We start from the raw sequence: 24,484 nt of genomic DNA, 5'->3' as shown, positions 1-24,484 counted from the left end.
TCAGTGAGGAATAATTTTATGGCATATTGTCTTCCTCAGGGCGTCCTTCACCTCCTTGTTCCTCAGGCTGTAGATCAGGGGATTCAACATGGGTATCACAAGGGTATAGAACACGGACACCACTTTGTCGTACTCTGATGTGTTGCTGGATGTGGGTCGTAAGTACATAAAGAACAGAGCCCCATACAGTATGGACACGGCCGTCAGGTGGGAGGCGCAGGTGGAGAAGGCTTTGCGTCTGCCCTCGTTGGAGCGAATCCGCAAGATGGCCACCATGATAGAAATATAGGAAACGAGGATGACCAGGATAGTACTTAATGCAGCTAAAGCAACGAAGAGGAAATGCACTGTGTCACCCATGCGAGTGTCAGAGCAGGAGAGTTTCTGGAGTGGGGGGAGGTCGCAGAAAAAGTGATCAATGATATTGGGACCACAGAAGAACAAACTGAACAAAGAGCCTGTATGCACAGTGGCATTAATGGAGGCATAGAAGTATGATGCAGCTACCAGCTGTACACAGACTTTCCTGGACATAATGAGCGTGTACATCAGCGGCTTGCATACAGCTATGAATCGATCATACGCCATCACAGCCAGAAGTAAACCTTCAGAGTTCACAGAGAAGGAGTGAAAGAAAAATTGCGTGGCACACCCAGCAAAGGAAATGACTTTACTCTCTGCTAAGAAGTTCACCAGTGCCTTAGGGGCAATAATGGAGGAGTAAGTGACGTCTACAAGGGACAAGTTGCTGAGGAAAAAATACATGGGGGTGTGTAGCCGCGTCTTGATCCTGATTAAAGAGATCATGCTGAGATTCCCTGCAAGGCTCATGGTGTAGATAAGCAAAAACATCCCAAAGAGGACAGCTTGCAGTGATCGGCTGCCTTTGAATCCTAGAAGGATGAACACGGACACTCCAGTGTGATTGCCATGCCCCATATATTCCAGATGCGATCGACGCTGTTGGGGTAGAAGAAAGAAACACAGCCAAGATAAAGCTTATGATACAAGATTAACCATATGGGGCTGGGAGGTGGATACCACCATTGTGAAATACAGTAGAAAGCCAAAATACAAAAAACAAGTTAGGCTGTTCTGGCTGTGTAACATTTGCAAACTTAAAATAATTGCATGTGCGTCTGTATAATTGCCAAGATTTTACTCCTTTTAAAGAAAACAGATGATAAAATAAAATTGAAAATTCTGAAGTGATCTTTCTAAGTCTGCATCCCAAGCAGGCATTGGCATTTGCTAATATCTCTTCATGGTATTATATGGCTAGACATGATTTGAAAGGATGTAGACAAACTAGAAAGGATCCAGAGAGGAGTGAAAAAGGTGATCAAAGGGATGGAATGAAGCCATGTGAGCAAAGGCTGAGGGAACTGGGTATGTTTAGTTTGAAGACGGCTATCATGTCCCTCCTTAATCTCCTCTTTTCCAAATACTTGAAAGGTTGCCATAAAAAAGTTTGAGAAAAGTTGTTCTGTCTTGCCACAGAGGGCAGGACAAGAGGCAATGGGTTCAAACTACAGCACAGATGATTTAGATTAAACCTCAGGAAAAGCTTCCTAACTGTCAGAACAGTAGGGCAATGGAACAGATCTGCAAAGGGATGTTGTGGAAGCTCCTTCGCTGGAGGTTTTCAGAAGGAAGCTGGATCGCCATCAGTCTTGGGTTGGTCAGAAACAATAAATCCTGCATCTTGGCTGAGGGTTAGACTAGAAAACGACCCATGCGGTCCCTTCTAACCCTATGGTTCTTTGATTCTCTGAACTCTGCAACAACCTAATATAGAGCAGAAAGGTGGATGAGGTGTTTGAAAACCAGCCTTATATTGCAGGACTAGCATCCTTCCATAATTAAACCATCAGTTAGGAACCAGTATATATTTATGACAAGTCAGACAAAACCTCACATTTGGAATAAAGTCCCAGAGTAAATTCAACAAAGACAATTATTTTGGAGATAACTAAGTTAATATTCACAAAGGGGGTGTTCACATAACTAAAGGAGGCATGAATGAGCAGCAAAGTTCAACAAAGAGAGGCTGTACTTAAAGCATGGTTGAAAGAAGCTCTCACACCCATTCTGGCCCCTGGCACTAGCATGGAACTGGCATAAGTTGGCGGGGAATCAGAAGCAGCACAAGTGGGTTTGGTAAAGATCACCATTCAAGAGAAAAACAATATACTGAACAGTGACACAAATACCCTCCCCCCTCCCCCCATGCTCACTATGGCAATATCTGATCACCCTCCCTCTTGGCCTGGTGTCAGAACCCAGGCTCCAATGTGAGCCTGAATGTCTACACAGCTATTTTTTGCCCTGTAGTGCAAGCCAAACAAGGCAGAATCAATTGACCTGGCCTCTAAGACTCTCTGCCATGGGTTACTTTTCCTTCCTGCAGTGTAGACATACTTTGAAGCTCTGTTAATCTCTCTCATGTACCCAGCGTGCATGGAGACAGTGGGAGGACTGTCCTTTCTTTCTCAGAAGGAATTTTGAAAGCAGAGACATTAAGCAGCTTCATAGTGAATACACACCCGATCGATAGCTACCTAGAACTCCACAATGAGATGCCCCAGTAGCAGGGAGTGTCGGTCAGACAGCGTCCAGGGAGATGTTTCCTTGGAATCAAAGTGGGTCCAAATGTGTTTGTTCTTCCACTTCAAACTAATGAGAAAATCTGAAATATACACGAGCTTTTTATTTTCATTCAAATATCTCTGTGTATCCGCTCTGAACCTGCAAGACCTTCCATCAGCGCAGAGACTGGTGTGTTGGGGGAAGCCAGTGCTGCCCATTCTGTACAGGACCTTCTTTCTACAGAGAGAGACCTTCTCTCTCTAGGGCTGCCAATCTAGAATATTTATTATTATTAATTAATTAATTATTAATAATTAATTATTAGAGCAGAAGACCTGCTCTAAGACATTTAAAATGTAAACATTTGTTGTTCAAAAGCATGAACTGCATTTACAGAAAAAAAAATCCCTTGCAACTTGATTCCTAGCAAACAAGGGGTATTTTTATCTTACCTTTTCCTTTTTTTCCTTTCGGGAGCGTATACAATAACTTAGCTGATTAAAGCACATTGGGCCAGATCTGTAGTTTGTATAACTCATCACAGCTCTATTGCAACAACAGCTGAGGGTCTCTAGCCCCATATATGACACCCCCAAAAATCACATGCTGCATTCAGGGTATTTTAGGCTTTTTATCCCATTTTACTGCAAATTTTACAATGAGAGATCATCAAGACAACATTTGGTGGTAAAAGAGTCTCCATTTTGAGAACAGAAAAAACAACAACCCTGTTTCTCAGTAAAAAGAATGGATCTGGGTGTATTTACCAGGTAGTTGAAGAAACAAAAACATTTCTTTTACTCACGTTAGTCTTTGTCCTGTAATGTTAAAGCTGCCTGTTGCAAGAGAGACATCTCTCTTTCTTGGATTCAAAAGGTGTAATTAGTGGCAGGACGTATTTATTTGGTCTGGTGCCATTTGGAGACAGAATCCCTCAGAGCTGTTAATCTCAGGTCTGGCACAAAAGGCATCATTAAAATGCCCTTTAGGTCACATGGGAGCAGTAGATAGTGGGATGCCAATCTGTTGGCTGCTAACTTTTTGTTCAAGTTCTTTGAAGTGTTGATGCTGCTCTCCATCCCTTTCCCCTGTTTTATGCATTCTATAAATCTGAACCTCCCCCTAGCAAGAATTACTTCCAGTCGGGAGTAAATGTGGGAAAGTTTATTGAAAATGCATTTTCCATTACATTTATTTAATTATTTTGTAATTGCAGAGAAAATATGAATTGAGTAATTCATAACACTGTTTTTTTGAGAGCCCAGAGATAGAAACTTTATAAGCAGTTACCACGTAGGATGCAATGGATCAGGATTAGGATGTTTTTTTTCACCCCAAGAGATGTCTAAAAACCTGGGATTGGAGTGGGAAAAATGGCTGGAGATCAGGATTGAGGGGCACTGGCAGACTCAGGAGTTCAGAAAGGGCTGCAGTAACCTAGAGTGATGCTGAGAGTAATGGGATGAAGGGCATGGCCTGGGACATATCTCACCCTATATAAGCAATAATGTGTGTGTCTCTCTAGTAGTGATGATGAAATGGAATTAAAAAATACTAGGATGAGCATGTCATGATAGAGACTAACAACTTGTGATTCTACTATGGAAAATCATTCCTCATTGATCTGCTATAATTTTATTTTGTTGACAAAAGAGTGAATATGGGGGGAACCATCTGACGTAATATACTTGGACTTTCTTTGACAAAGTCATTCACATGAGGCTATTAAGGAAGTTAGGTAGTCATGGAATAAGAGGCAAAATGCTTTCATGAATGAGAAACTGGTTACGCAACAGGAAACAAGTGCCCAGATCCTCAGAAATATCTAGACACGTAATGTCCGTTGATTTCAGTGGAAGTTAGGAGCCTACCTACCTTTGAGCATCTGGGCCAAAGAGTAGAATAAAAGGTCAATTTCAACACAGCAACAGGGAAAAATATGGGTCGACACAATGTTCCGCATTAGGACAGGTGGTGCTTCAAATATTTATTAATGATTTGGTACAGGGAACGAGCAGTAAGGTGGCAAAATTTGCAGACGACAGGGGCTGGGGAATGAGAGTGAAAACTTCAGAGGGACCTAGCTGGAAGTTGTGTGAATGGGCAGCTCAATGGCAGGTGACATTAACTGATGACAAAGGATTTGAACAGCTCACGCACAGTTCTGTGTTCTAAGTTCAGTAACTGCCAGTGAAACATTCTCTGGTGTTCCCATGAAGGCTGAACGACAGCTTCTCCCCAGTGAAATGGAAAGTTGGCAAATTCAGAACGGAACAATGGAAATACAGCTGATTGTCACAAAACGGGAGTTTTTACACAGCAATTTGTGTTTTTCTTTTTGGGATGTTTTTCTTAAAGAAAATATTAAACCCCAGAAATGTTCAGCCTAAAACTTTTGACTGAAAACTAAAAAATGTCTCTTTGGAAAAGTTTCCCTGTGGCCTTAGGAGAGTTATTATTTGGGTGTCTCATGTAGCAATTCTCCTCAAAGAGCTGGGGTGGCTGGCAAAACTACATCTCTCATTGTTCTGATACCGGGGTGCACAGATTATGGCCTGCAGTCCATATATGGACCACGAGAGCATTTTGTAAGGTCCGCAGCCCACATAAACACAATCTACTGACGGCCAATTCAGGAGCACTGGAACAATTTTAATAGTGGGGGTGCTGAAAGCCATTGAACCAAACTGTAAATCCTGTACATGATGGAAACCACTTCAAGCCGGGGGGTGCGGCAGCAGCACCCCTAGGTCCAGCACCTATGGGCCAATTCATTTGCATTTTGGTGCCATGTTTACATCATTTTAGTTTACACGTGTGTGCAAATAGACAATCCTGTACATAGAAACAACCCAAAGACATACAAAACAAACTGAACTTAAAATATAAATCAATATCGGCGACTTAAAACTTATTAAAATGGGTAGAATCTGCTAGCTCACACTGTTTGGCTTATGTGGCACCACTGTAATCTGATCCATTAAGATAATTTCTTATGGCCCAAATTTTTGTGGGTTAGGTGCCTAAATACCATTGAGGATCGGGAGCTATGTTCCTAGATGCAGCACAAGCCAGCAAGACAAAATCAGAATATCAGATTGCGTAAGGGATAAAATAGATAATAGATTTGCACATTTTAAGGCCAGAAGGGACCATTATTATAATTCCATATTACAATTAATATTGAGCAGAACTTTTTGTTTAAAGGTCCTCTCTCCTATATGCTTAAACATCTGATTGCTTCTTTGGATTATATTTTCTGTGCTAGGTCTCTTTTGAACCAAGAGAAATTCCAAGCAGCCCATTGTTACAGCAACTGTGGGTGTGTCTATACTGCACCTCAGAGTGTGCACGCAAGCTAGCATGCTACAAATAGTAATGTGGACATTGCATCACCTGTGGCAGCTGAAACTAGCTGGCCATCTCCAAGCCTGCACAATCCCTGATCCGAACTCATGCGGCTAACTAGAGCCAGTGTCTGTGTCGCAATGGCTAAATGGTAAGTTTTAGCACACTGGATCTAGAGGAGCTAAAATGAGTCTGCATAACTGGGCTGGGAGGCAAGCTCCCAGCAGCAGTATAGAAGTAGTCTGTGTAGATTAAGATTAGGTCCACTTAATGTAAGGGCTGGTTTACCTTTAAAACACTACAGTGTAAACATGACCTGCACTGATGGGAGGGCATCTCCTATTGGCGTAAGCAATCCCCCTCCCCGACAGGAAGGAGCTAGGTTGAAGGAAGAATTCTTCCTTTGACTTAGCACTGCCTACATAGGCACTTAGGTTGGCTTCACTACAATCACTCAGGGATGTGGATTTATGACAACCTAATTTTCTGGTGTAGTTAGTTAACACAGTGAGTTATTCTGCTTCCTGGGGAGAAGTCATTGCCTGATAAGCATTAGGGAAGAGGAATGGCAGAAAGTTTTGGCTGTGGTACATGTGCTGCTCAGGGTTCTCCAAAAAGAGAAGTATGTCACCTGAATAGATGACACTCTGTGGATCCACAATGTCCCCAAATATGTCACTGATGAAGTGTTGCAGGGCAGGGGACGTTAGTGAGCCCAAATAGCATTCCAGACAGTTAAAATGTCCATAGTGTGTTTTGAAATCTGTCTTCCATTTGTCCCCTGCCCAAATGAGTGTTAGATTGCAAATCCTTGCAGATGTAGTTTGATAAAAACCTTTGCAAATTTCCTGTGAGCCAACAAATGTGGGATTCACAGCAGGGGGTTATGGTTCCAAACTATCACTTTCTTCAGGGGCCAATTGTCTAAACAGAAGCATAGTAGAGTCCCACATTTATTCTTCCCCAAAAGGCCCTGGGCACCTGTGGGAAATGCTGAGTAGCTAATAAACCCTTTGGACTGGTTTTCATGACTGTATGCTAGGAGAGCCAAAAATTCTGGTTCCAACAATGTGTAAATACGGCCAAAGGTAACTTTCAATGAAGGTTGTAGATCAATAGGGCAGTCATAGTCCCAGTGCAGAGGCAACGAGTCCCCATTTCTTTCAAAGGTATCCATGTAATCCAGGTATTTATCAGGAATGCCGGGTGTCCGAGTCAAGAATGGTGGAGTAGGTCCAGGGGTGGAGGTTGGTTCAAGGAACATTGACATTTTCAGTCATTTCCATTGCACAACACCAGTAGGGGCATCCCCGGGTGAGGCTCATGTAGTGAGGTCATGGTTCACACCTGGTGTGGTGTGTCCCTCTTGCATAGGGGCCACTTACTTGCAGAAAGCCTGCTTTTCTGCAAAAAGTTGCACCACCTGATGTCACGTGCTGCATCTGATAATTAGGCCCAATGGTTGGAGTGCAAGTCGCAGCGAGGTGCAGGATTGTACCTAGGCTAAGAGTGGTGGTAGAATCAAGGACCAAGGACACACCAGGGTCCAAACTGAGATTAGAGTCCATCGACAAAGCAGAAGCAGAAGCAGAACCAGAGCCAGAATCCAAGTCCAAGCCAGAGGTCGAAGCCGAGTGGTCAGAGACCAAAGATCAGCCAAATCCATGTCAAGCAAGAGTCCAGATACAGGCCGAAGGTCAAAACCGGGTAGTCAAAATCTGAGGGCTTGAGGAAGATCAGGAGGAGGAGTCAATGCGGGTGTGGGTGGGTGGAGGGCCTGGAGCAAGGCGAGAGAAGGGCAAGGAGAATACTAAGCCAGGGTTGGTAACCAACATCTGGAGCCAAGGGTCATGCCAAAGTCATAGCCAGAGACGGGAACCAAGAGTCAAGCAAGGTTCAATAGCGAGGAACCGGAGGACAGGGCAGGGCAGGCAGGGTGGTGCATGCAGGCAAGAACCAGGTTGACTTACAGGTTCTTCTAGGCACTGCCCACCTGGAGCCCTAGAGACCCTTCATTGGGGTCTCCCTTCCTTGGAATAAAAGAAGGAGAGCAAGGTGACAAAGATGTCTCTGACCCTGGGATCCAAGCCAAGGGGAGCTCCCACCAGGCTATGAGCCAGGACCCCATCACCCTCCCTGTTCATTTCACACTCAGAGACCCCCCCTAGTAGGAGGGGAGAATAAAGGGCAGAAAGCGAAGATGCCCCTGGGGGAAAGGGACTATCCTATGACCCAGTCCAGTCCCCAGATCTACCCCCAGGAGTGTTGTGATCAGGAGCACAGCCCTTCCTCTGTATCTCAGTCCCCACCTGCCAGATGGGGAGGATCCTTCCTTGCCCCAGGGTGCTAAGGGGGAGTTTCATTTGTGGATGGGAAGGGTTCAGATACCATGTGTGTGGCTTGGGCCCAGGTGGGGGATGGTCAGACATTCACTGTGACGGGGTGACATGGGCCATGGGGAGGTCGGAGCAGTGATGACAGGGGAGGGGCTCCACATCGGGCCACCCCTCCCAGACTGCAATGGTTACTGAGGATAACCCCTGGCTCTGAGGATGCTCTCATTTCTGGGCTAGCCCCAAGGCCCTGACAGCTTGATGCTTCCGAAACTGGCCTCTAGGCATGGGGCCAGTGTCACCCTCCCCCCCAACCAGCTGGGCCCCCCATTCCTCTCATCCATCAAACTTACTCCTTCCTTCCCCCTCTCCCACCCAATTCCTCCCTCCCCTCAGCCTCAACTGCCCCTCCGGCCTTACAATTCCCCTACTGCCAGCTCCCCATGAGTATCAGAATTTACCCCTTCCCAGCTCCCCAGCCCTCAGCCCCAGGAACCCCTGTCCTCTGCTCCCCACTCCTGCCCCATTAACTCTTCCTCCCATGTCAGGCTCCCTCACCCCAGGGGGCTGGGCACGGGGTCCCACTCCCTGCAATGCTCTCCATCAGGGCCACTTTGGAGAAGCACGGCTCCAGAGTGTCCCGCCCCTGCTTCTGTGCTGAGAAGCACAGACATGGGACAACATGGAGGAAGTGGAGCTGTTTGGCCCTGTTCTCCACCCACTAAGAGTGGGGTAGGAGGAGAGAGAGAGAGACGGTCAGGTAGGGACCTCCCCACCCCACCTACACCAGCTCCAGGGCTCAGGAACCCCATGGAGTTGGACAGGGAAAGCCGTCCCATTTCCCGAAACCAGTGTCGCCCTGCACAGACTGGGGTTGTAACTGGTTCAGTGTCTGTGGGGAGCAGACACCCCACCTCCACCCCAGTAGGCCCCGCTCCCTCCCCGGCCAGGGAAAGAGCAGAACCCAGGTAGTCCCCAGCGAAATTTCACAAGGTGCCAATCCTAGGAGGCAGGAGTTACCCACAATTCCCACTGATTTCACTGATTGCGGTTGTGGGTGTTCAGCACCTGGCAGGTTCTGCCCTCCCCAAAGACTCTCGACGGGGGAACAATCTCCTGCAAGGGAAGGGCTGGGAGCCCTCTTGCTGGGCCATTCCCACCACACTGGGGATGGCTCTGGAGAACTCCACTCGCTCTCGATGGGAAAGCGCTGGGTGGCAGATACTCACCGATGCTTAGTCTCTTGTCCTCCTCCTCGATCTCCCACACCCAGGTGGGCTGGAAAGGGTGCTGCCCAATGCCCTGCCAGCAGAGCAAGGGGTAGAAGCCTGGACATTGAAAATGGCTGTGAAAAGAAGATGATGTTTTATTGCCAGGGGATGGATAAACTCAGCCTAGCAACCAGGAGTTCACAACACTGACCTACGCCAGCAGCACACTTCCCATCTCCAGCTCTCCTCGTACCTCACGTACATTCCTGAAGCGTGACGACCCACGGGCTGTAGGGGAGTGTCCCCAGCCCCACTGATGGAATCAGAGGCCTGGGCAAGAGAAGCCACTGCCTCAGGGTCGCATTGGGAGTCAGGGATAGAGCCGGGGATGGAGCCCTGGAGTCCTTTGTCCAGGCTCCCACACTAACCACTAGAGGAACCCTCCCTTCCAGCTCTGGGACATGCCAGCAGGACTCGATTCCCAGTCTCCCTGGCTCTGAGTGTGACCTGTTGTAGTGACTGAGGCCAGGGGGTTGAGAGTCTGGACTCCTAGCTTTCATTGGTGATTTTCTTGTATTCCCAGTCTCCCTGGCTCTGAGTGTGACTGATGGAGGGGGTGGAGTCTTCATCCTTAGAGATTTGTAAGACCCAGCTTGACAAAAAAAAATCATCTATTTTAAATTAAGGGCGAAATTTATGACAATCTCTTAAATAATTTAAATAGAAGAGGAAAAAATAACATGAAGTGGAACATGTTCACTGCCAAGTTTTTGAGAGAGTCACACCACTGACATGATAGCTATGGCCCTGGAAGCAAAGTTAGCTGAAATGCTAACCCAACTTTGGTCAGCAATAGCTTTCTTGAAAGGTGCAGAAAATATTGTCTTCCTTTCAGTTTATTCAAAGAGTTCAGTTGAATGACTAGTTCATTGAAATTCAAGAAAGCCATTGGGAGTTCACAAAACAGGCAAACTTGTTTTCCTCCCTCAATCTATGGATAAAAACTAGGTGTGAGAGGAGGGATCTACTGGTTCATAAATCTAGAAACATGTGGAGACCAGAACGTATCATTTCAGTTCACTAACCTCACTTCAAATTTCCTTTGTTTAAGAAATCCATTTTAAATGCAAAACATTTTCATGCAAAGTTTTTCTTATGCTTCCCTTTCTAGCTCTAGCATGACCTTGGTGTGTGACCAAAGAGAGGTCACTTCTTTTCTCTCTCCCTCTGTATCATGGGGATGAAGAAAATTCTCCAAGTCCTAGCAGGCAAGAGATTTGAGCATGTCAGGCATGTTAGAGTCCTTGTGCTCAAAAGGACAATGAGTGATGGTTGTTTGGGGCAAGAATCCCGACGGATTTGATACTTGTCCCCCATTCCAAAGCCAATAACACATCTCTATATTTTCAATCATGAGTTAGACATTCTCAGTATCCCTCTGTCTCCCGCATCCCTCAGGTGTTCCTTGGATTATGGAGGCTTGGTTGCTAAGAGGACTGGAATTTTTTTACTGGCTTCCTGGGTTTCCCTAGCCAATGAGGGTCTCAGTCTGGTCCTCGAGGCCCACACCCCCAGACACTGAAGATCAGGATGGACTGATTTCTGAGCTCCATAGCATGCAAGCACGTCCAGGAACCATGCCCAAAATTTAAACTCACAATTTCAACACAATCACAAATACATCAGAGCATCCAAATATTCTGTTTTACAAGGTCTCTCCTTGTTTTGCAAGACTGGTTTTGAAACATGCCATGGGGAATTTGAATCAAATTTCAGCTTCTAATTAGCATGCGTTTGGAACAATCACTCATGTGCATTCAGTGTTATGTTGTTGGTTTCTTTAGGAAATTTGGGGAAACAGGAGCATTTGGAAAGCCTATTCCCCCCCCCCACACACACACACAGTGCACATTTGCTGCCCACTGGTGCTGCCTGAGCAGTGGCATAGTGACATCAGAGATAATCCAACACTCAGCACTCCCTGCCTCCAGCTCATTGCCAGACTTGGGGAGAATGACTAGCCCCCGGCTGCCGTGGCAACAGCTACCTTTGACAACTGATTGCCCCCTTATTACCAGAACATCATCACAGAAAGAATGTTTGTAATGAAATAGGACCGGATTTGGATAAGCAGGACAGTCTTCTGCTGTGCTCATTTGGGTTTGTCCTGTGGTACGGTACAGTGTTTCTTTTCAAAGGGCAATTGTTTGCTACTTTCCTTAGTAAGGGCTAGGTGAAAATAAGATGCAAAATTCCAGCTCTTTTTTTTGGATATTGTTTATCTGCTTATTACAAATTAAGGATTACAGTTTAGAACTTTCCCTTAAACGGAAGTTGCATAAAATGAGTTTTGTTTTAATACAGTTTAATTTAATTACTTTCTGTACTCTGATCAACACAGCACTGAGTGGTGAAACAGGGATTTTCACAATGATAAGAATGGCAATAAAATATATACTGAAAACAACACTTGAGTAAGAACTTCATTGTTTAAATAGCAGATATATAAAATATTTTCTTTCGATTAAAAAAAAGAAATTAATAAACAAAAAACCCTTCAATTAATGCTATTTAAGTTGGCTTTCATCAATAAATGAAACCATACAATAATTAGGAAATACAAAATCAAGATTTTAAAAAGGATTAAAAGGTTACAAAGTTTAGCTTGCTCAGGTTAGCAAATATCCAAATAAATATTGCCCTGGCACCCTTAATTCAGTCCTCTTGTGCATTTGCATGATGATGCAGACTTTAATTACATGATCCCGTATTATTTTTTCCCTCAGGACCCCTTCCTTATTCAGTACACAGGATTTTCTGCTCTGGGGCTGTGTATTGAAGGAATCTGTTGTCTCTAGGATCCCTGCCTCATTTATTGCAGAGTTAATGTTGCATGGGCAATGCTCATTCTGATATTTCCTAACTTGAGAGTGCCTGACTTTGCAGGCTTTTGGTTCTTTGCGCATTTCCTAATTTTTATGGCTTACTTTACTGACGAGACCAACATTTATGACAAAGGGGTTTTTTTTGTGCATGATGTATCCATTATTTATCTGTTCAGTATCAACAGCGTGTGCTTTACAAGGCAGAAAAAGTAAGGACACTCCCAAATACAAAGACTCTATTGTCTAAGGCAGAGTGAAAAATACAAAGAAAGCAGACTATATAAGAACTAGGAATTTCTTTTTCTTTTGATGAATAATCATTATTATTATTAAAGAAAGGGTGGTGCATTGGGGAACTTGTGTGGTGAGGACGTTCCATGAAGAGGAAGCAATTTGAAAACACACAGGGAATGAAATGGGAGAATGAAAGACCTGGTATTGGTGCTAGCTGTACTGGTAAAGCAGAGAGGGTGGGAGGTGATGTAGAAAAGACCTAGATTTTTAATTGTGGCCTGTCCCCGTAAATAGCCTTATAATGGGGTGTCTTGGCATTTTAAGGACTGGAGGCCTGAGCTCAGCCAACCCTAGTGGCTAAGAACGCCCACCTGAACACAGATCAGTGGATTCTCTTACTGATAAGCTGGGAGCAGAAGAGGAAGTGTCTGAGAGAGTTGCAGGAGCTGCAGAGAAAGGAAGGAGCAGGAAGGAAGGCTAGAGACAGAGAGTTTGGCAATAACCTTGGAGGAAAGACCCCGAGAGCAGAGACTAAGGCAAGCAGTAAAATTGTCTTATGCTGTTATGTTCCTTTTAGTTTGTTGTCTCTTGGAAAATAATAAAACCTGGCTGGAAGGGCTGGCGAGACTGATCCTGTTGTGAGTGCAGCTGTGGAGCCTGGAGGAGGGAGAGATGGATGGCAGGGTGCTGCAGGACCACTTAGACCACCAGGGGGTACTTGGGAGGAGGTCATGAGCAGGGTAGGAGTGGGGTTTTGGAGGAGACTGCTCTACCACAGGGCCAAACGGGAACCCTGAATGTGTGCACCCACCAGCTTTCCTGGTGTTTCAAGTTCTAGACTCCAACCGGTTGGAAGGTGACTGTTCAGAACCATCCATAAGACCCATTTAATTGGGCTGCGAAGTTTCACAGACATAAGGTCATGTTCCCAGAGTTCACATAAATTGGAAAACCAGCATCGTACATTGCAAATGGCACCCTGGGCCGGCAAACAGGATGGAACATGGCAGGTACCATTGTGGGAGCAGCGATGCTGCATGCCAGGGACCCAGTCATGCTCTCTGCCACATTGTTACAGCCCCTTGGGAATCAGTGATGAGAATGATGTTAAACCTACTCAGGACTATTACACCAGCACAGTGTAACCACAAAAGAATGCAGGCTGGCCACACCTTGACCTTCCCCTGAATTGCTCCAACCTGCATCATATGCCAGGCGCTGGGTCAGGGAGGCAGAGGATGGGTTCTACATCCCGCCACAGAGCCCATATCCCCGTAGTGGCAAAAACCTTTGCAAAACTTTTCAAGATAATGCATCTGCATGTGATTATCCCATGTCCCCAAGAGAAATATGGTAATTTTCAATGAGTCTGTCTGTGCTTGTTTAGATGATCAGAGCTCAAAAGTGCTACAGGAATCCTCTCCCAAAATGATGATTTCAAAGTATAGGTTGGAAGTATGTTTATGTTTGGCATAGCGAGAACAACATCTCTCAGAAGGTAGGAGTGAACATTATTACCATTTCAATAGAACCATCTCCCTTTGTTAGTTACATCAGGAAATTGCTCTTTTCAGGTCACCTTGCCCAAGGCAGAAATTTGCAGAAGTCAACTTGTTGATTCTTTGAATCTGAAATGCAGCCATATTTTTCTTTCAGGATAAAATTATAATCTTGAAGGGGCACTGCTCTCTGGTGAGGACATCAGAAGATGTGGGAACAGAAAGCAGATTGTTCTGAGTCTTTCACATGACTTCTCTCTCATAGTCCATACCCCAGGTGACTTTCAGAGTGGATTATTGCAATGTTCTCTACCATGAGAAACGTGGCCCAAGCACAGATACTGCCCAGTGCAGCTGTCCACTAAATTGCAGGGGATATTACACCTAGGCTGAAATCCTGGGCCATTGAAACCAATGGGAATTTTGCCATAGACTTCAGTGAGGCCAATATTAAATATGTGGGGAGTGATGGTTGAGCATTCTCACTGGGAAGTCTTCTAAACCTAGAGGTCATTTCCCTGAGTCTAAACTCTGAGTGCAGTGTGCAGTGCAGCTCTGTCTCTGAGTGCAATGTGGAGATTTGGTTGTGATGAGCACGGCATGTTGGAATGCATGTTCATTAACACTTTGTCTCTGCTCAGCAAAGGAGTGATGTTCTACAATGACTGAGTCCAATGAAAATAAACCATTTCTGTGAATTGAAGGGGCTTTTCCAGTGACATGGTCAGCTCAGATGCTCTATGGAGCATTATGTAGAATGTGTTTACATTAGTCTTTTCTCTGATGTTTTAAAGTCCATCTTTCCTTGAATTATGTAGAGGGGAATTCCGCCACTTCTTTTGAGATCACTTTTTGCCTTCATATATATATAATTTTGCCTGCATATATCATTTGCTATAATGCAACTATCTGACCTCTGGTTCAGAGTCTCTCTTTAGAAGGAATTTGGCCTGCAGGGGCATTTGGATTCACTTGTCTTTTTTGAAACACTGAATAAACAGACAGAAATTGTCAGATTGGATCAGACCTGAGCTCCATCTAGTGCAGTGTCTTGTCTCTGATAGTGGCTAGTACCAGATGTTTCAAAAGAAGGTTTAATGACCTTTAATAGTCAGATGTGGCATAATCAACCCTTCCCCGCATCTTGTCCTGAACTCTAATAGTTAGAGATTCATTTAAGCCCTGAAGCATGATGTTTAGTATCCCTTAAGCATCTGGATCCATACAATATGTCATATAAAGCTGTCAAATCCCTCCAGTTTCTCTGTATTTTCACTAAACAGCACTGCTACGATCTACAGCTATTTCCCAACTTCTCAGCTCACCCATAATACAAGCTCAAACCAGCAAGCTACTGAGCACGCTACCCCCAATCCAAAGAAACATATAAGCACATGCTTAACTTGAAGCAACTTTAAGAATGTAAGAAGCCCCATTGAAATCAACATGCTTAAAATTCTGGGTGCTCCACTTCAGGAAAGATGGAGACAGCCCGGAGGACAGCAACAAAAATGATGAAAGGTTTAGAAGTGGTAGAGGGTAGGCTAGGTGACCTCTTCAGGCCCTACGTTTCTATGATTGTATAAAAAGATAATGCAGCTGCCTAAATGTTCTGCTGGACTGAGGCAAGATCCATGCAGGATCAAGCCCTTAATGACCTATCATTCTTTGCTTGGATACATTTGATGAAAGAAGTCAAGTCCTTCTTCCTTGGTACCTTCTGTAGAACTGCACATTAACCAAGCTGACTTTGAAGTTCAATAATCATTTTATATGTAATATTTGTCTGAATGCCGACTGACTGACATGCTATTTGGCCAAAACCAAAGAGTGGGTAAAGAAATAAATGACACGTGTGTATGTATGGTATGTGTATGAATATGTACACACACACACAGAGCTTCTTGATCTTTCACCACAGAAAACATAACACATACGTATCTGCTAATCACACTAGACGTTCTCTACCTTTTACATTGACAGGATGTTATGAATGAAAGCCAAGCCATCCTCATAATTTTACAAACTGGAATGTGTGACATGAGCTAAATACAATTAACGATTTTATGATGTGGCAATCACTATTGTGACACGGGGTGAGGAAAGAGGTGCATTGAGGATATTGACATATGATGAAACAGGTTTACAGACAGTTTGATCCCAACCCACTAATCATAATAGAATATTATTATTCTTATCTCTTTAAAGACATGTTAAAATGTAAATCTATTCAGAGAATATTTTCTTATTATAAATATATGTTTCTAAAAATATGTTCACTATTGTTAATTTTCTCAGAAATATTCACTCCTGCTACACGCTTTTAGTCTAATCATCAGAAGTATATGTGTGTTAATTTTTCAGCAACTAAAGAACAAGAAGCTACAGGATTTAGTCAGCATGGCTGTAGTGTCCAGAAGGGATAAATCTGAAAGTTCAATTTTTGAAATATTTCCTCAATGAATGGTGCATACTGTGTATTGCCTGGCAGCCGATGATTTAAAAACATGGAGGTGTATTTCGGTGGGGGAAACTGTCACCCAATAACCAGAAAGTGTGATGCAAACTGTGCGTTCCTCCTATCCATGTTATTGTTCCCAGGTATAATGGAGATCCACGGATCCTACTACTGTCTAAGGTCCCAGTTCCTCAAACTTGCACATATTTCTTAATTTTATTCATGTGAGGCACTCCACTGATCAGTGAAATTAAAATATCAGCTGAATCAAGGGTCAAAATGTAAATCAGACTAAATAGCAGGGTAATGCACTTTCCTAGAGATAAAGGATTTTTTTCTCCCTTAGAAGAAGTGAAGGAGTTCTGGGTTTTCCCATCAGTTGTTACAGGTTCCATTCCACAACTCAAAGGGTCTCTGTGCATATGACCACTGTTCTTTATATTAGCATACACCATTGGCATCAGAACTAATGCCTTCCTTTATGGTTGATTCCGCAGCTAGCGCCCAAGGCTGAATGAATGGCTGGAGGAAATTGTACGGCAGTGACCGAGTTCATTCTCACAGGACTGACAGATTGTCTGGAGCTGCAGGTCCCCCTCTTCGCGGTGTTCCTAGTGATCTATGGTATCACCCTAGTGTGGAATCTGGGAATGATGGTCTTAATCAGGATCGACCCCCGACTTCACACCCCCATGTACTTCTTCCTCAAGAATTTGTCCCTCGTGGATGCCTGTTACTCCACAGTCATCGCTCCCAAGATGCTGATGAGCTTCTTAGCAGAGAGGAAAACTATTTCCTACACAGCTTGCATCATCCAATATTTTAGCTTCCTATTGTTTGTCATCTCTGAGTGCCTTCTGCTGGCAGTAATGGCGTCTGACCGTTATGTAGCCAGCTGTAACTCGCTGCTGTATACGGTCATCATGTCACCAAAGCACTGCCTACAGCTGGTGGCTGGTTCATATCTATGGGCCTTCCTGAACTCTGTGATACACATGAGCGGTTTGCTAAGATTTCCTACTGCCACTCCAATATCCTGAATCATTTTTTTCTGTGATATCAACCCACTTCTAAAGCTCTCCTCTTCTGGCACCTATGTCAATGAGCTACTTGTTTTCCTCTTTGGCAGTCTGATTGAGGTGATCAGCACTGGGACCATCCTCATCTCATACGTCTTAATTATTGCTACTGTGCTGCAGATCTGCTCCACTGAGGGCAGGCACGAAACCTTCTCCACCTGCGCCTCCCACCTGACGGCCGTCTCCATGTTCCATGGGACAATTCTCTTCATGTACTTCCGACCCAGCGCCAGCTACACACTGCACACAGACAAAATGGCCTCCGTGTTCTACACGTTGGTGATCCCTGTGCTGAATCCCCTCATCTACAGCTTGAGGAACAAAGATGTGATGGACGCCCTGAGGAGAGTAATAGAGACAAAACTGAGGGCCCGTTTTTCCGCAAAGGGTGTCATAATAGGACAACCAAATCCTTCAATGGATGCTCTGCACACACAGGGCTTGTCTCAACTATGAGGTGGATCGATTCTGCAGCAATCAATCCACAGGGGACAATTTAGCAGGTCTAGTGAAGACCCACTCAATCGACCCCAATTACCCTCCCATCAACTCCGGTACTCCATCAGAATGAGACGAATAAGGGAAATCGACGGGAGAGTTTATTCTGTTGACCCAGCATAGAGTGGACCCCATGGTATGTAGCTCTAGGCTACGTCGACTTGAGCTATGCTACTAACAAAACTCAAATTCTGTAACTTAGATCAAACTGTTCCCGCAGTGTAGACTTGCCCATGGCTTTTATTCAGAAAGTCCATAAGCACATGTTTAAGTATGACTCTCTTTGAGATCAGTGGGGCTTAAGCACATGTTCACAATTAAACATGTATTTAAGTGCTGAATAGAGGCCTTATATGCATAAAAAGTCCATGTCAGTTATTAAATGATGGTTTAGCTCCCCTGTGCCTATAATCAAATAATTTGAAATTGATTTTTTAGTGTAATATATAAGAGGGTGATTGAACTATTGTTTAGGATTACTGAATAAAAGGGAAAAGTTCACACTGCAACCATGGAGTCATGAGCAATAACCAGGACTGGTTTTATACTTCAAAAATGTTGACAGATATTTGTTCAAATAAATTTTGTCTTTCTGCTTTAATCAGACCCACAGTCCAACTCATCTGTTTTTTGGGAGACATTTGTGTGTGTGAAATTATATTCAAAACTGTTTTTGTTAAAAGGGAGAATTACATGAATGTTCAGTCAGATATAATATTTCATCAGTACTGACACCAAAAGTCCCCCACACAACTCTTTGTGAGTTTAGGAGTCAAGCAATTAAAGACCAGGTAGTTCAGGTGGCCAAATATATGCAGACACATTTTCAAGAATAATATTTGAGTGTGAATGCCACTGTTATTGGGATCTCAATGTAAAAGGCCTTGGGATTTATTTTCCTAAGTGCTGAGTACTTATAGCTCCCATTGACTTCAGCTGGAGTGGTGGAACCTTTTATTTCTGGAAATCAGGGAGGAGGGGACTGAAGTTGGCACCCATAAACAGAGGCTACCAAAATCACTCTCCATCTCTGAATCTTCTGGGCACGGTCAATTACAACAGTGAATACCCAAAGCACCAATCACCTCACAGTAGGTCCACACTGCAATGTGAGCCCAAGATTCAAACTTATGCTCAAGTCAAGCTCCCTTCCATCTACACACAAATTGCACTAACCAAGGGCTCAAACCCAGCGTCCGAGGACCCCACAGCGATAGAAGATCTGAACCTGAGTCAAGCTGAGACCCACGGTTCAAGCCCTTTATTGGTTTGCAGTGTAGACACAGTCGCATTGGACTCATGCTTTGGGAGTTGGCCAAAAGCAGACCACAGGCTGAGTTTCTTTGTCCTCTGGATGATCAACTGTTCCCACACAGCACCATGAATGAAGCATAAAGTTCAATTCTACACACACAAAACTATACTTCTCTGCTAAGGAAGGAAGAGCCGGCAGTCTGGGTGCTAGCCTGGAATTTGGAAGACGAGTTAAATTCCTATTTCTACCACAGATTTGCTGTGTGTGACCTTGGACAAGTCACTTAGCCCCTCATTTGAAATTCTGTAAAATGAGGTTAATAGCACTTCCTTATTTCACAGAAGTGTTCTGAGGACACAGTCATTAAAAGATTGTGAGATACTCAATCGTTGCAGTAGCTGGAGCCATATATGTCCTTTACACACATTGCAAATACGGAACAATGCTGATCCACATGAGCTGTCCCATTCACTACTGCAGGAATAAGATGTCACCCCTCAATAAGAGTCCAATGATGTGGCTCAGACAGATGTAGAAAATGGTTAGCATTATCAATAAGAACATTCTTATAACTAAGCCATCGGGATGCCTTTGGTGTGGTGTGTGTATGTCCTTTCCAGTAGATACCACACCTGACATTCATAGCGCAGGACATTTTTGCATGAAAAGGAGATAGAAGGGAGGGGAGTTGATTTAATAAGAAATTTGTCTCATATGAATTCCCAAAGGCCTGCCCCTTCCTTTCCTCCTCTGTGTCAAATATCCTAAACTCTGGATTGAAACATGAAGGATTCCATAGGCCAGCTGCTTTGAAAACAATCCACTAGCTGATTCAGAAACGATCATTAAAAGGAAGAGAGACAAGCTATAGAATAAAGCTGTGGATAGACGTGAAAGCATTTGAAGAAAATCAGGGCCCAATTGTAACAGGGTGTGGCCAGATTGCACCATTTTGTGGCTATACTGTGCTGGTATAATGGCCCTGAGTAGGTTTAACATCATTACATAAGAACATAAGAACGGACATACTGGGTCAGACCAAATGTCCATCTAGCCCAGTGTCCTGTCTTCCAACAGTAGCCAGTGGCAGGTGCCCAGAGGGAATGAACAGAAGAGGTAATGATCAAGTGATCCGTCCATTGTTGCTCATTCCCAGCTTCTGGCAAACAGAGGCTAGGGACACCATCCCTGCCCAGCCTGGCTAATAGCCATTGATGGACCAATCCTCCATGAACGTATCTAGTTCTTTTTTGAAACCTGTAATAGTCTTGGCTTTCACAATATCTTCTGGCAAGGAGTTCCACAGGTTGACTGTGCATTGTGTGAAGAAATACTTCCTTTTATTTGTGTTAAACCTGCTGCCTATTCATTTCATTTGGTGACCCCTGAAGTTCTTGTGTTATGAAAAGTAGTAAACAACACTTCCTTAACTACTTTCTCTACACCAGTCATGATTTTATAGACCTCAATCAGATCTCCCCCTCTTAGTCATCTCTTTTTCAAGCTGAAAAGTCCCAGTCTTATTAATCTCTCCTCATACGGAAGCCGTTCCATATCCCTAATCATTTTTGTTGTCATTTTCTGAATCTTTTCCAGTGGGCGTAGCATGGATTAATATAGAGGCAAGATGATATTTTCTATCCTATTATCTATCCCTTTCTTAATTATTCCCACCAGTCTGTTCTGTTTTTTGACTGCCGCTTCACATTGAGTGGATGTTTTCAGAGAACTGTCCACAATGACTCCGAGATCACTTCCTTGAGTGGTAACACCTAATTTAGACCCCATCATTCTCATCAATGATTCCCAAGGGGCTGTAACGGTGTGGCAGAGAGCATGACTTGGTCCCCGGCATGCAGCATCGCTGCTCCCGCAATGGTACCTGCCATGTTCCATCCTGTTTGCCGGCCCAGGGTGCCATTTGCAATATACGATGCTGGTTTTCCAATTTATGTGAACTCTGGGAACATGACCTTGTGTCTGTGAAACTTCGCAGCCCAATTAAATGGGTCTTATGGATGGTTCTGAACAGTCACCTTCCGACCGGTTGGAGTCTAGAACTTGAAACACCAGGAAAGCTGGTGGGTGCACACATTCAGGGTTCCCGTTTGGCCCTGTGGTAGAGCAGTCTCCTCCAAAACCCCACTCCTCCCCTGCTCATGACCTCCTCCCAAGTACCCCCTGGTGGCCTGAGTGGTCCTGCAGCACCCTGCCATCCATCTCTCCCTCCTCCAGGCTCCACAGCTGCACACACAACAGATCAGTCTCGCCAGCCCTTCCAGCCAGGTTTTATTATTTTCCAAGAGACAACAGACTAAAAGGAGCATAACAGCATAAGACAATTTTACTGCTGGCCTTAGTCTCTGCTCTCGGGGTCTTTCCTCCAAGGTTATTGCCAAACTCTCTGTCTCTAGCCTTCCTTGCTGCTCCTTCCTTTCTCTGCAGCTCCTGCAACTCTCTCAGACACTTCCTCTTCTGCTCCCAGCTTATTAGTAAGAGAATCCACTGATCTGTGTTCAGGTGGGCGTTCTTAGCCACTAGGGTTGGCTGAGCTCAGGCCTCCAGTCCTTAAAATGCCAAGACACCCCATTACAGGGCTATTTCCGGGGACAGGCCACAATCAAAAATCTAGGTCTTTTCTACATCACCTCCCACCCTCTCTGCTTCACCAGTAAAGCTAGCACCAATACCATGTGTTTCTTTCTCCTATTCCATTCCCTTTGTGTTTTCAAATTGCTTCCTCTGCATGGAACATCCTCACCACACAAGTTCCCCAATGCACCACTCTTTCTTTAATAATAATAATGATTATTCATCAAAAGAAAAAGAAATTCCTAGTTCTTATATAGCCTGCTTTCTTTGTATTTTCACAGGTTTCAGAGTAGCAGCCGTGTTAGTCTGTATTCGCAAAAAGAAAAGGAGTACTTGTGGCACCTTAGAGACTAACAAATTTATTAGAGCATAAGCTTTCGTGACCTACAGCTCACTTCATCGGATGCATGATGAAGTGAGCTGTAGCTCACGAAAGCTTATGCTCTAATAAATTTGTTAGTCTCTAAGGTGCCACAAGTACTCCTTTTCTTTTTGTATTTTCAGTCTTCCTTAGACCATAGGGTCTTTGAATTTGGGAGTGTCCTTACTTTTTCTGCCTTTAAAGCACACACTATTGATACTGGACAGATAAATAATGGATACATCACACACACACACACTAAAAACCCCCTTTGTCATAAATGTTGGTCTCGTCAGTAAAGTAAGCCATAAAAATTAGGAAATGCGCAAAGAACCAAAAACCTGCAAAGTCTGTCACTCTCAAGTTAGGAAATACCAGAATGAGCATTGCCCATGCAACATTAACTCTGCAATAAATGAGGCAGGGATCCTACATACAACAGACTCCTTCAATACACAGCCCCAGAGCAGAAAATCCTGTGTACTAAATAAGTAAGGGGTCTTGAGGGAAAAAATAATATGGGATCATGTAATTAACGTCCGAATCATCTTGCAAAGGCACAAGAGAACTGAATTAAGGGTGCCAGGGCAATATTTATTTGGATATTTGATAACCTGAGCAAGCTAAACTTTGTAACCTTTTAATCCTTTTTAAAACCTTGACGTTGTATTTCTTAATTATTTTATGGTTTCATTTATTGATGAAAGCCAACTTAAATAGCATTAAATGAAGGGTTTTCGTTTGTTAATTTCTTTTTTTTTAATCGAAAAAAATATTTTATATATATGCTATGTAAACAATGAAGCTCTTACTCAAGTGTTGTTTTCAGTATATATTTTATTGCCATTCTTATCGTTGTGAAAATCCGTTTCACCACTCAATGCTGTGTTGATCACAGTATAGAAAGTAATTAAATTGTATTAAAACAAAACTCATTTTATGCAACTTCCGTTTAAGGGAAAGTTCTAAGCTGTAATCCTCAGTTTGTAAGAGCAGATAAACAATATCCAAGAAAAAGAGCAGGAATTTTGCATCTTATTTTCACCTAGCCCTTACTAAGGAAAGTAACAAACAGTTGCCCTTTGAAAAGAAACACTGTACCGTACCACAGGACAAACCCAAATGAGCACAGCAGGAGACTGTCCTGCTTATCCAAATCCGGTCCTATTTCATTACAAACATTCTTTCTGTGATGATGTTCTGGTAATAAGGGGACAATCAGTTGTCAAAGGTAACTGTTGCCACAGCAGCCAGGGGCTAGTCATTCTCCCCAAGTCTGACAATGAGCTGGAGGCAGGGAGTGCTGAGTGTTGGATTATCTCCGATGTCACAATGCTACTGCTCAGGCAGCACCAGTGGGCAGCAAATGTGCACTGTGTGTGTGTGGTGGGTGGGGGGGGGAATAGGCTTTCCAAATGCTCCTGTTTTTGCCAATTTCCTAAAGAAGCCAACAACACAGAATACACATTAATGATCGTTCCACACACATGATAATTAGTAGCTGAAATTTGATTCAAATTCTTCATGGCCTGTTTAGAAACAAGGGTTCCAAAAAAAGGAGAGACCTTATAAAACAGAAAATTTGGATGCTCTGGTGTATTTGTGGTTGTGTTGAAATTGTGAGTTTAAATTTTGGGCATGGTTCATGCACTTGCTTGCATGCTAGGGAGCTCAGTAGGGCAGCACATAATCGAGGTTTAGCAGCAGTCAGTCAGCAGGTACCCAGTGAGCTGTGCCTCTCTGTTATAGTCATTAGCCTACATTCTCTCTCTCTCTGATTTTTGGGTTCTTACATGTTATTGTTCTGGCTCCTAAGAAACAAATTAGTGAGACATTGTGAACTTCCAGTAAGAGTATTTTATGTTTTCTCTAACTTCTCTACATGTGTGCTACATAACATAAAAGACACAATCCTGTAAAAATGAAATAAAATTCTGAAGCCAAATGTCCTTTTGAAACAAAAAATTGAACCATTTCATTCTGATAAGGTTGATCTTCCTGAAGCACTTCACTTTTCCTTTCCCTTTCACAGGGAGGAGCCTAAATTAGGTTTTCCTAAATCCATGATTGGAATACTCAAACATTTCCCCTCTTTTTCATGCAATTTGCTCCCTTCTGCCTCCGGCTGCTGCCACCCCCTTT

The 24,484-nt window shown here is 43.8% G+C and overlaps 2 protein-coding genes across 4 annotated transcripts; one reads left to right on the top strand and one right to left on the bottom strand.

The window, feature by feature from the left end:
• On the bottom strand, positions 1-10,895 carry LOC119856867 (olfactory receptor 1020-like). Of its 3 annotated transcripts, none has more exons than XM_038404914.1 (2): positions 10,874-10,895; positions 1-914 (listed from the first exon to the last, which is right to left on the bottom strand). In XM_038404914.1, the coding sequence occupies exons 1-2, from the start codon at positions 10,893-10,895 to the stop codon at positions 1-3; spliced, it is 936 nt and encodes a 311-aa protein (XP_038260842.1). The 3 variants fall into 3 exon arrangements, with proteins under 3 accessions (XP_038260842.1, XP_038260841.1, XP_038260843.1); XM_038404913.1 differs by lacking the exon at positions 10,874-10,895 and adding an exon at positions 2,057-2,090; XM_038404915.2 differs by lacking the exon at positions 10,874-10,895 and having other exon boundaries at positions 1-942.
• Positions 10,896-17,075: 6,180 nt separating this feature from the next.
• On the top strand, positions 17,076-18,092 carry LOC119856851 (olfactory receptor-like protein COR4). Its single transcript, XM_038404883.1, is given in 3 exon segments — positions 17,076-17,553; positions 17,556-17,602; positions 17,604-18,092. Coding segments are annotated over 3 exon segments (1,014 nt in total).
• Positions 18,093-24,484: the final 6,392 nt, after the last annotated feature.

Source organism: Dermochelys coriacea, chromosome 6, assembly GCF_009764565.3.
Source record: "Dermochelys coriacea isolate rDerCor1 chromosome 6, rDerCor1.pri.v4, whole genome shotgun sequence".
NCBI lineage: Eukaryota > Metazoa > Chordata > Testudines > Dermochelyidae > Dermochelys > Dermochelys coriacea.
Note: the sequence above shows the minus strand (reverse complement) of the source record. Positions and strands in the feature narration are given on the sequence as shown.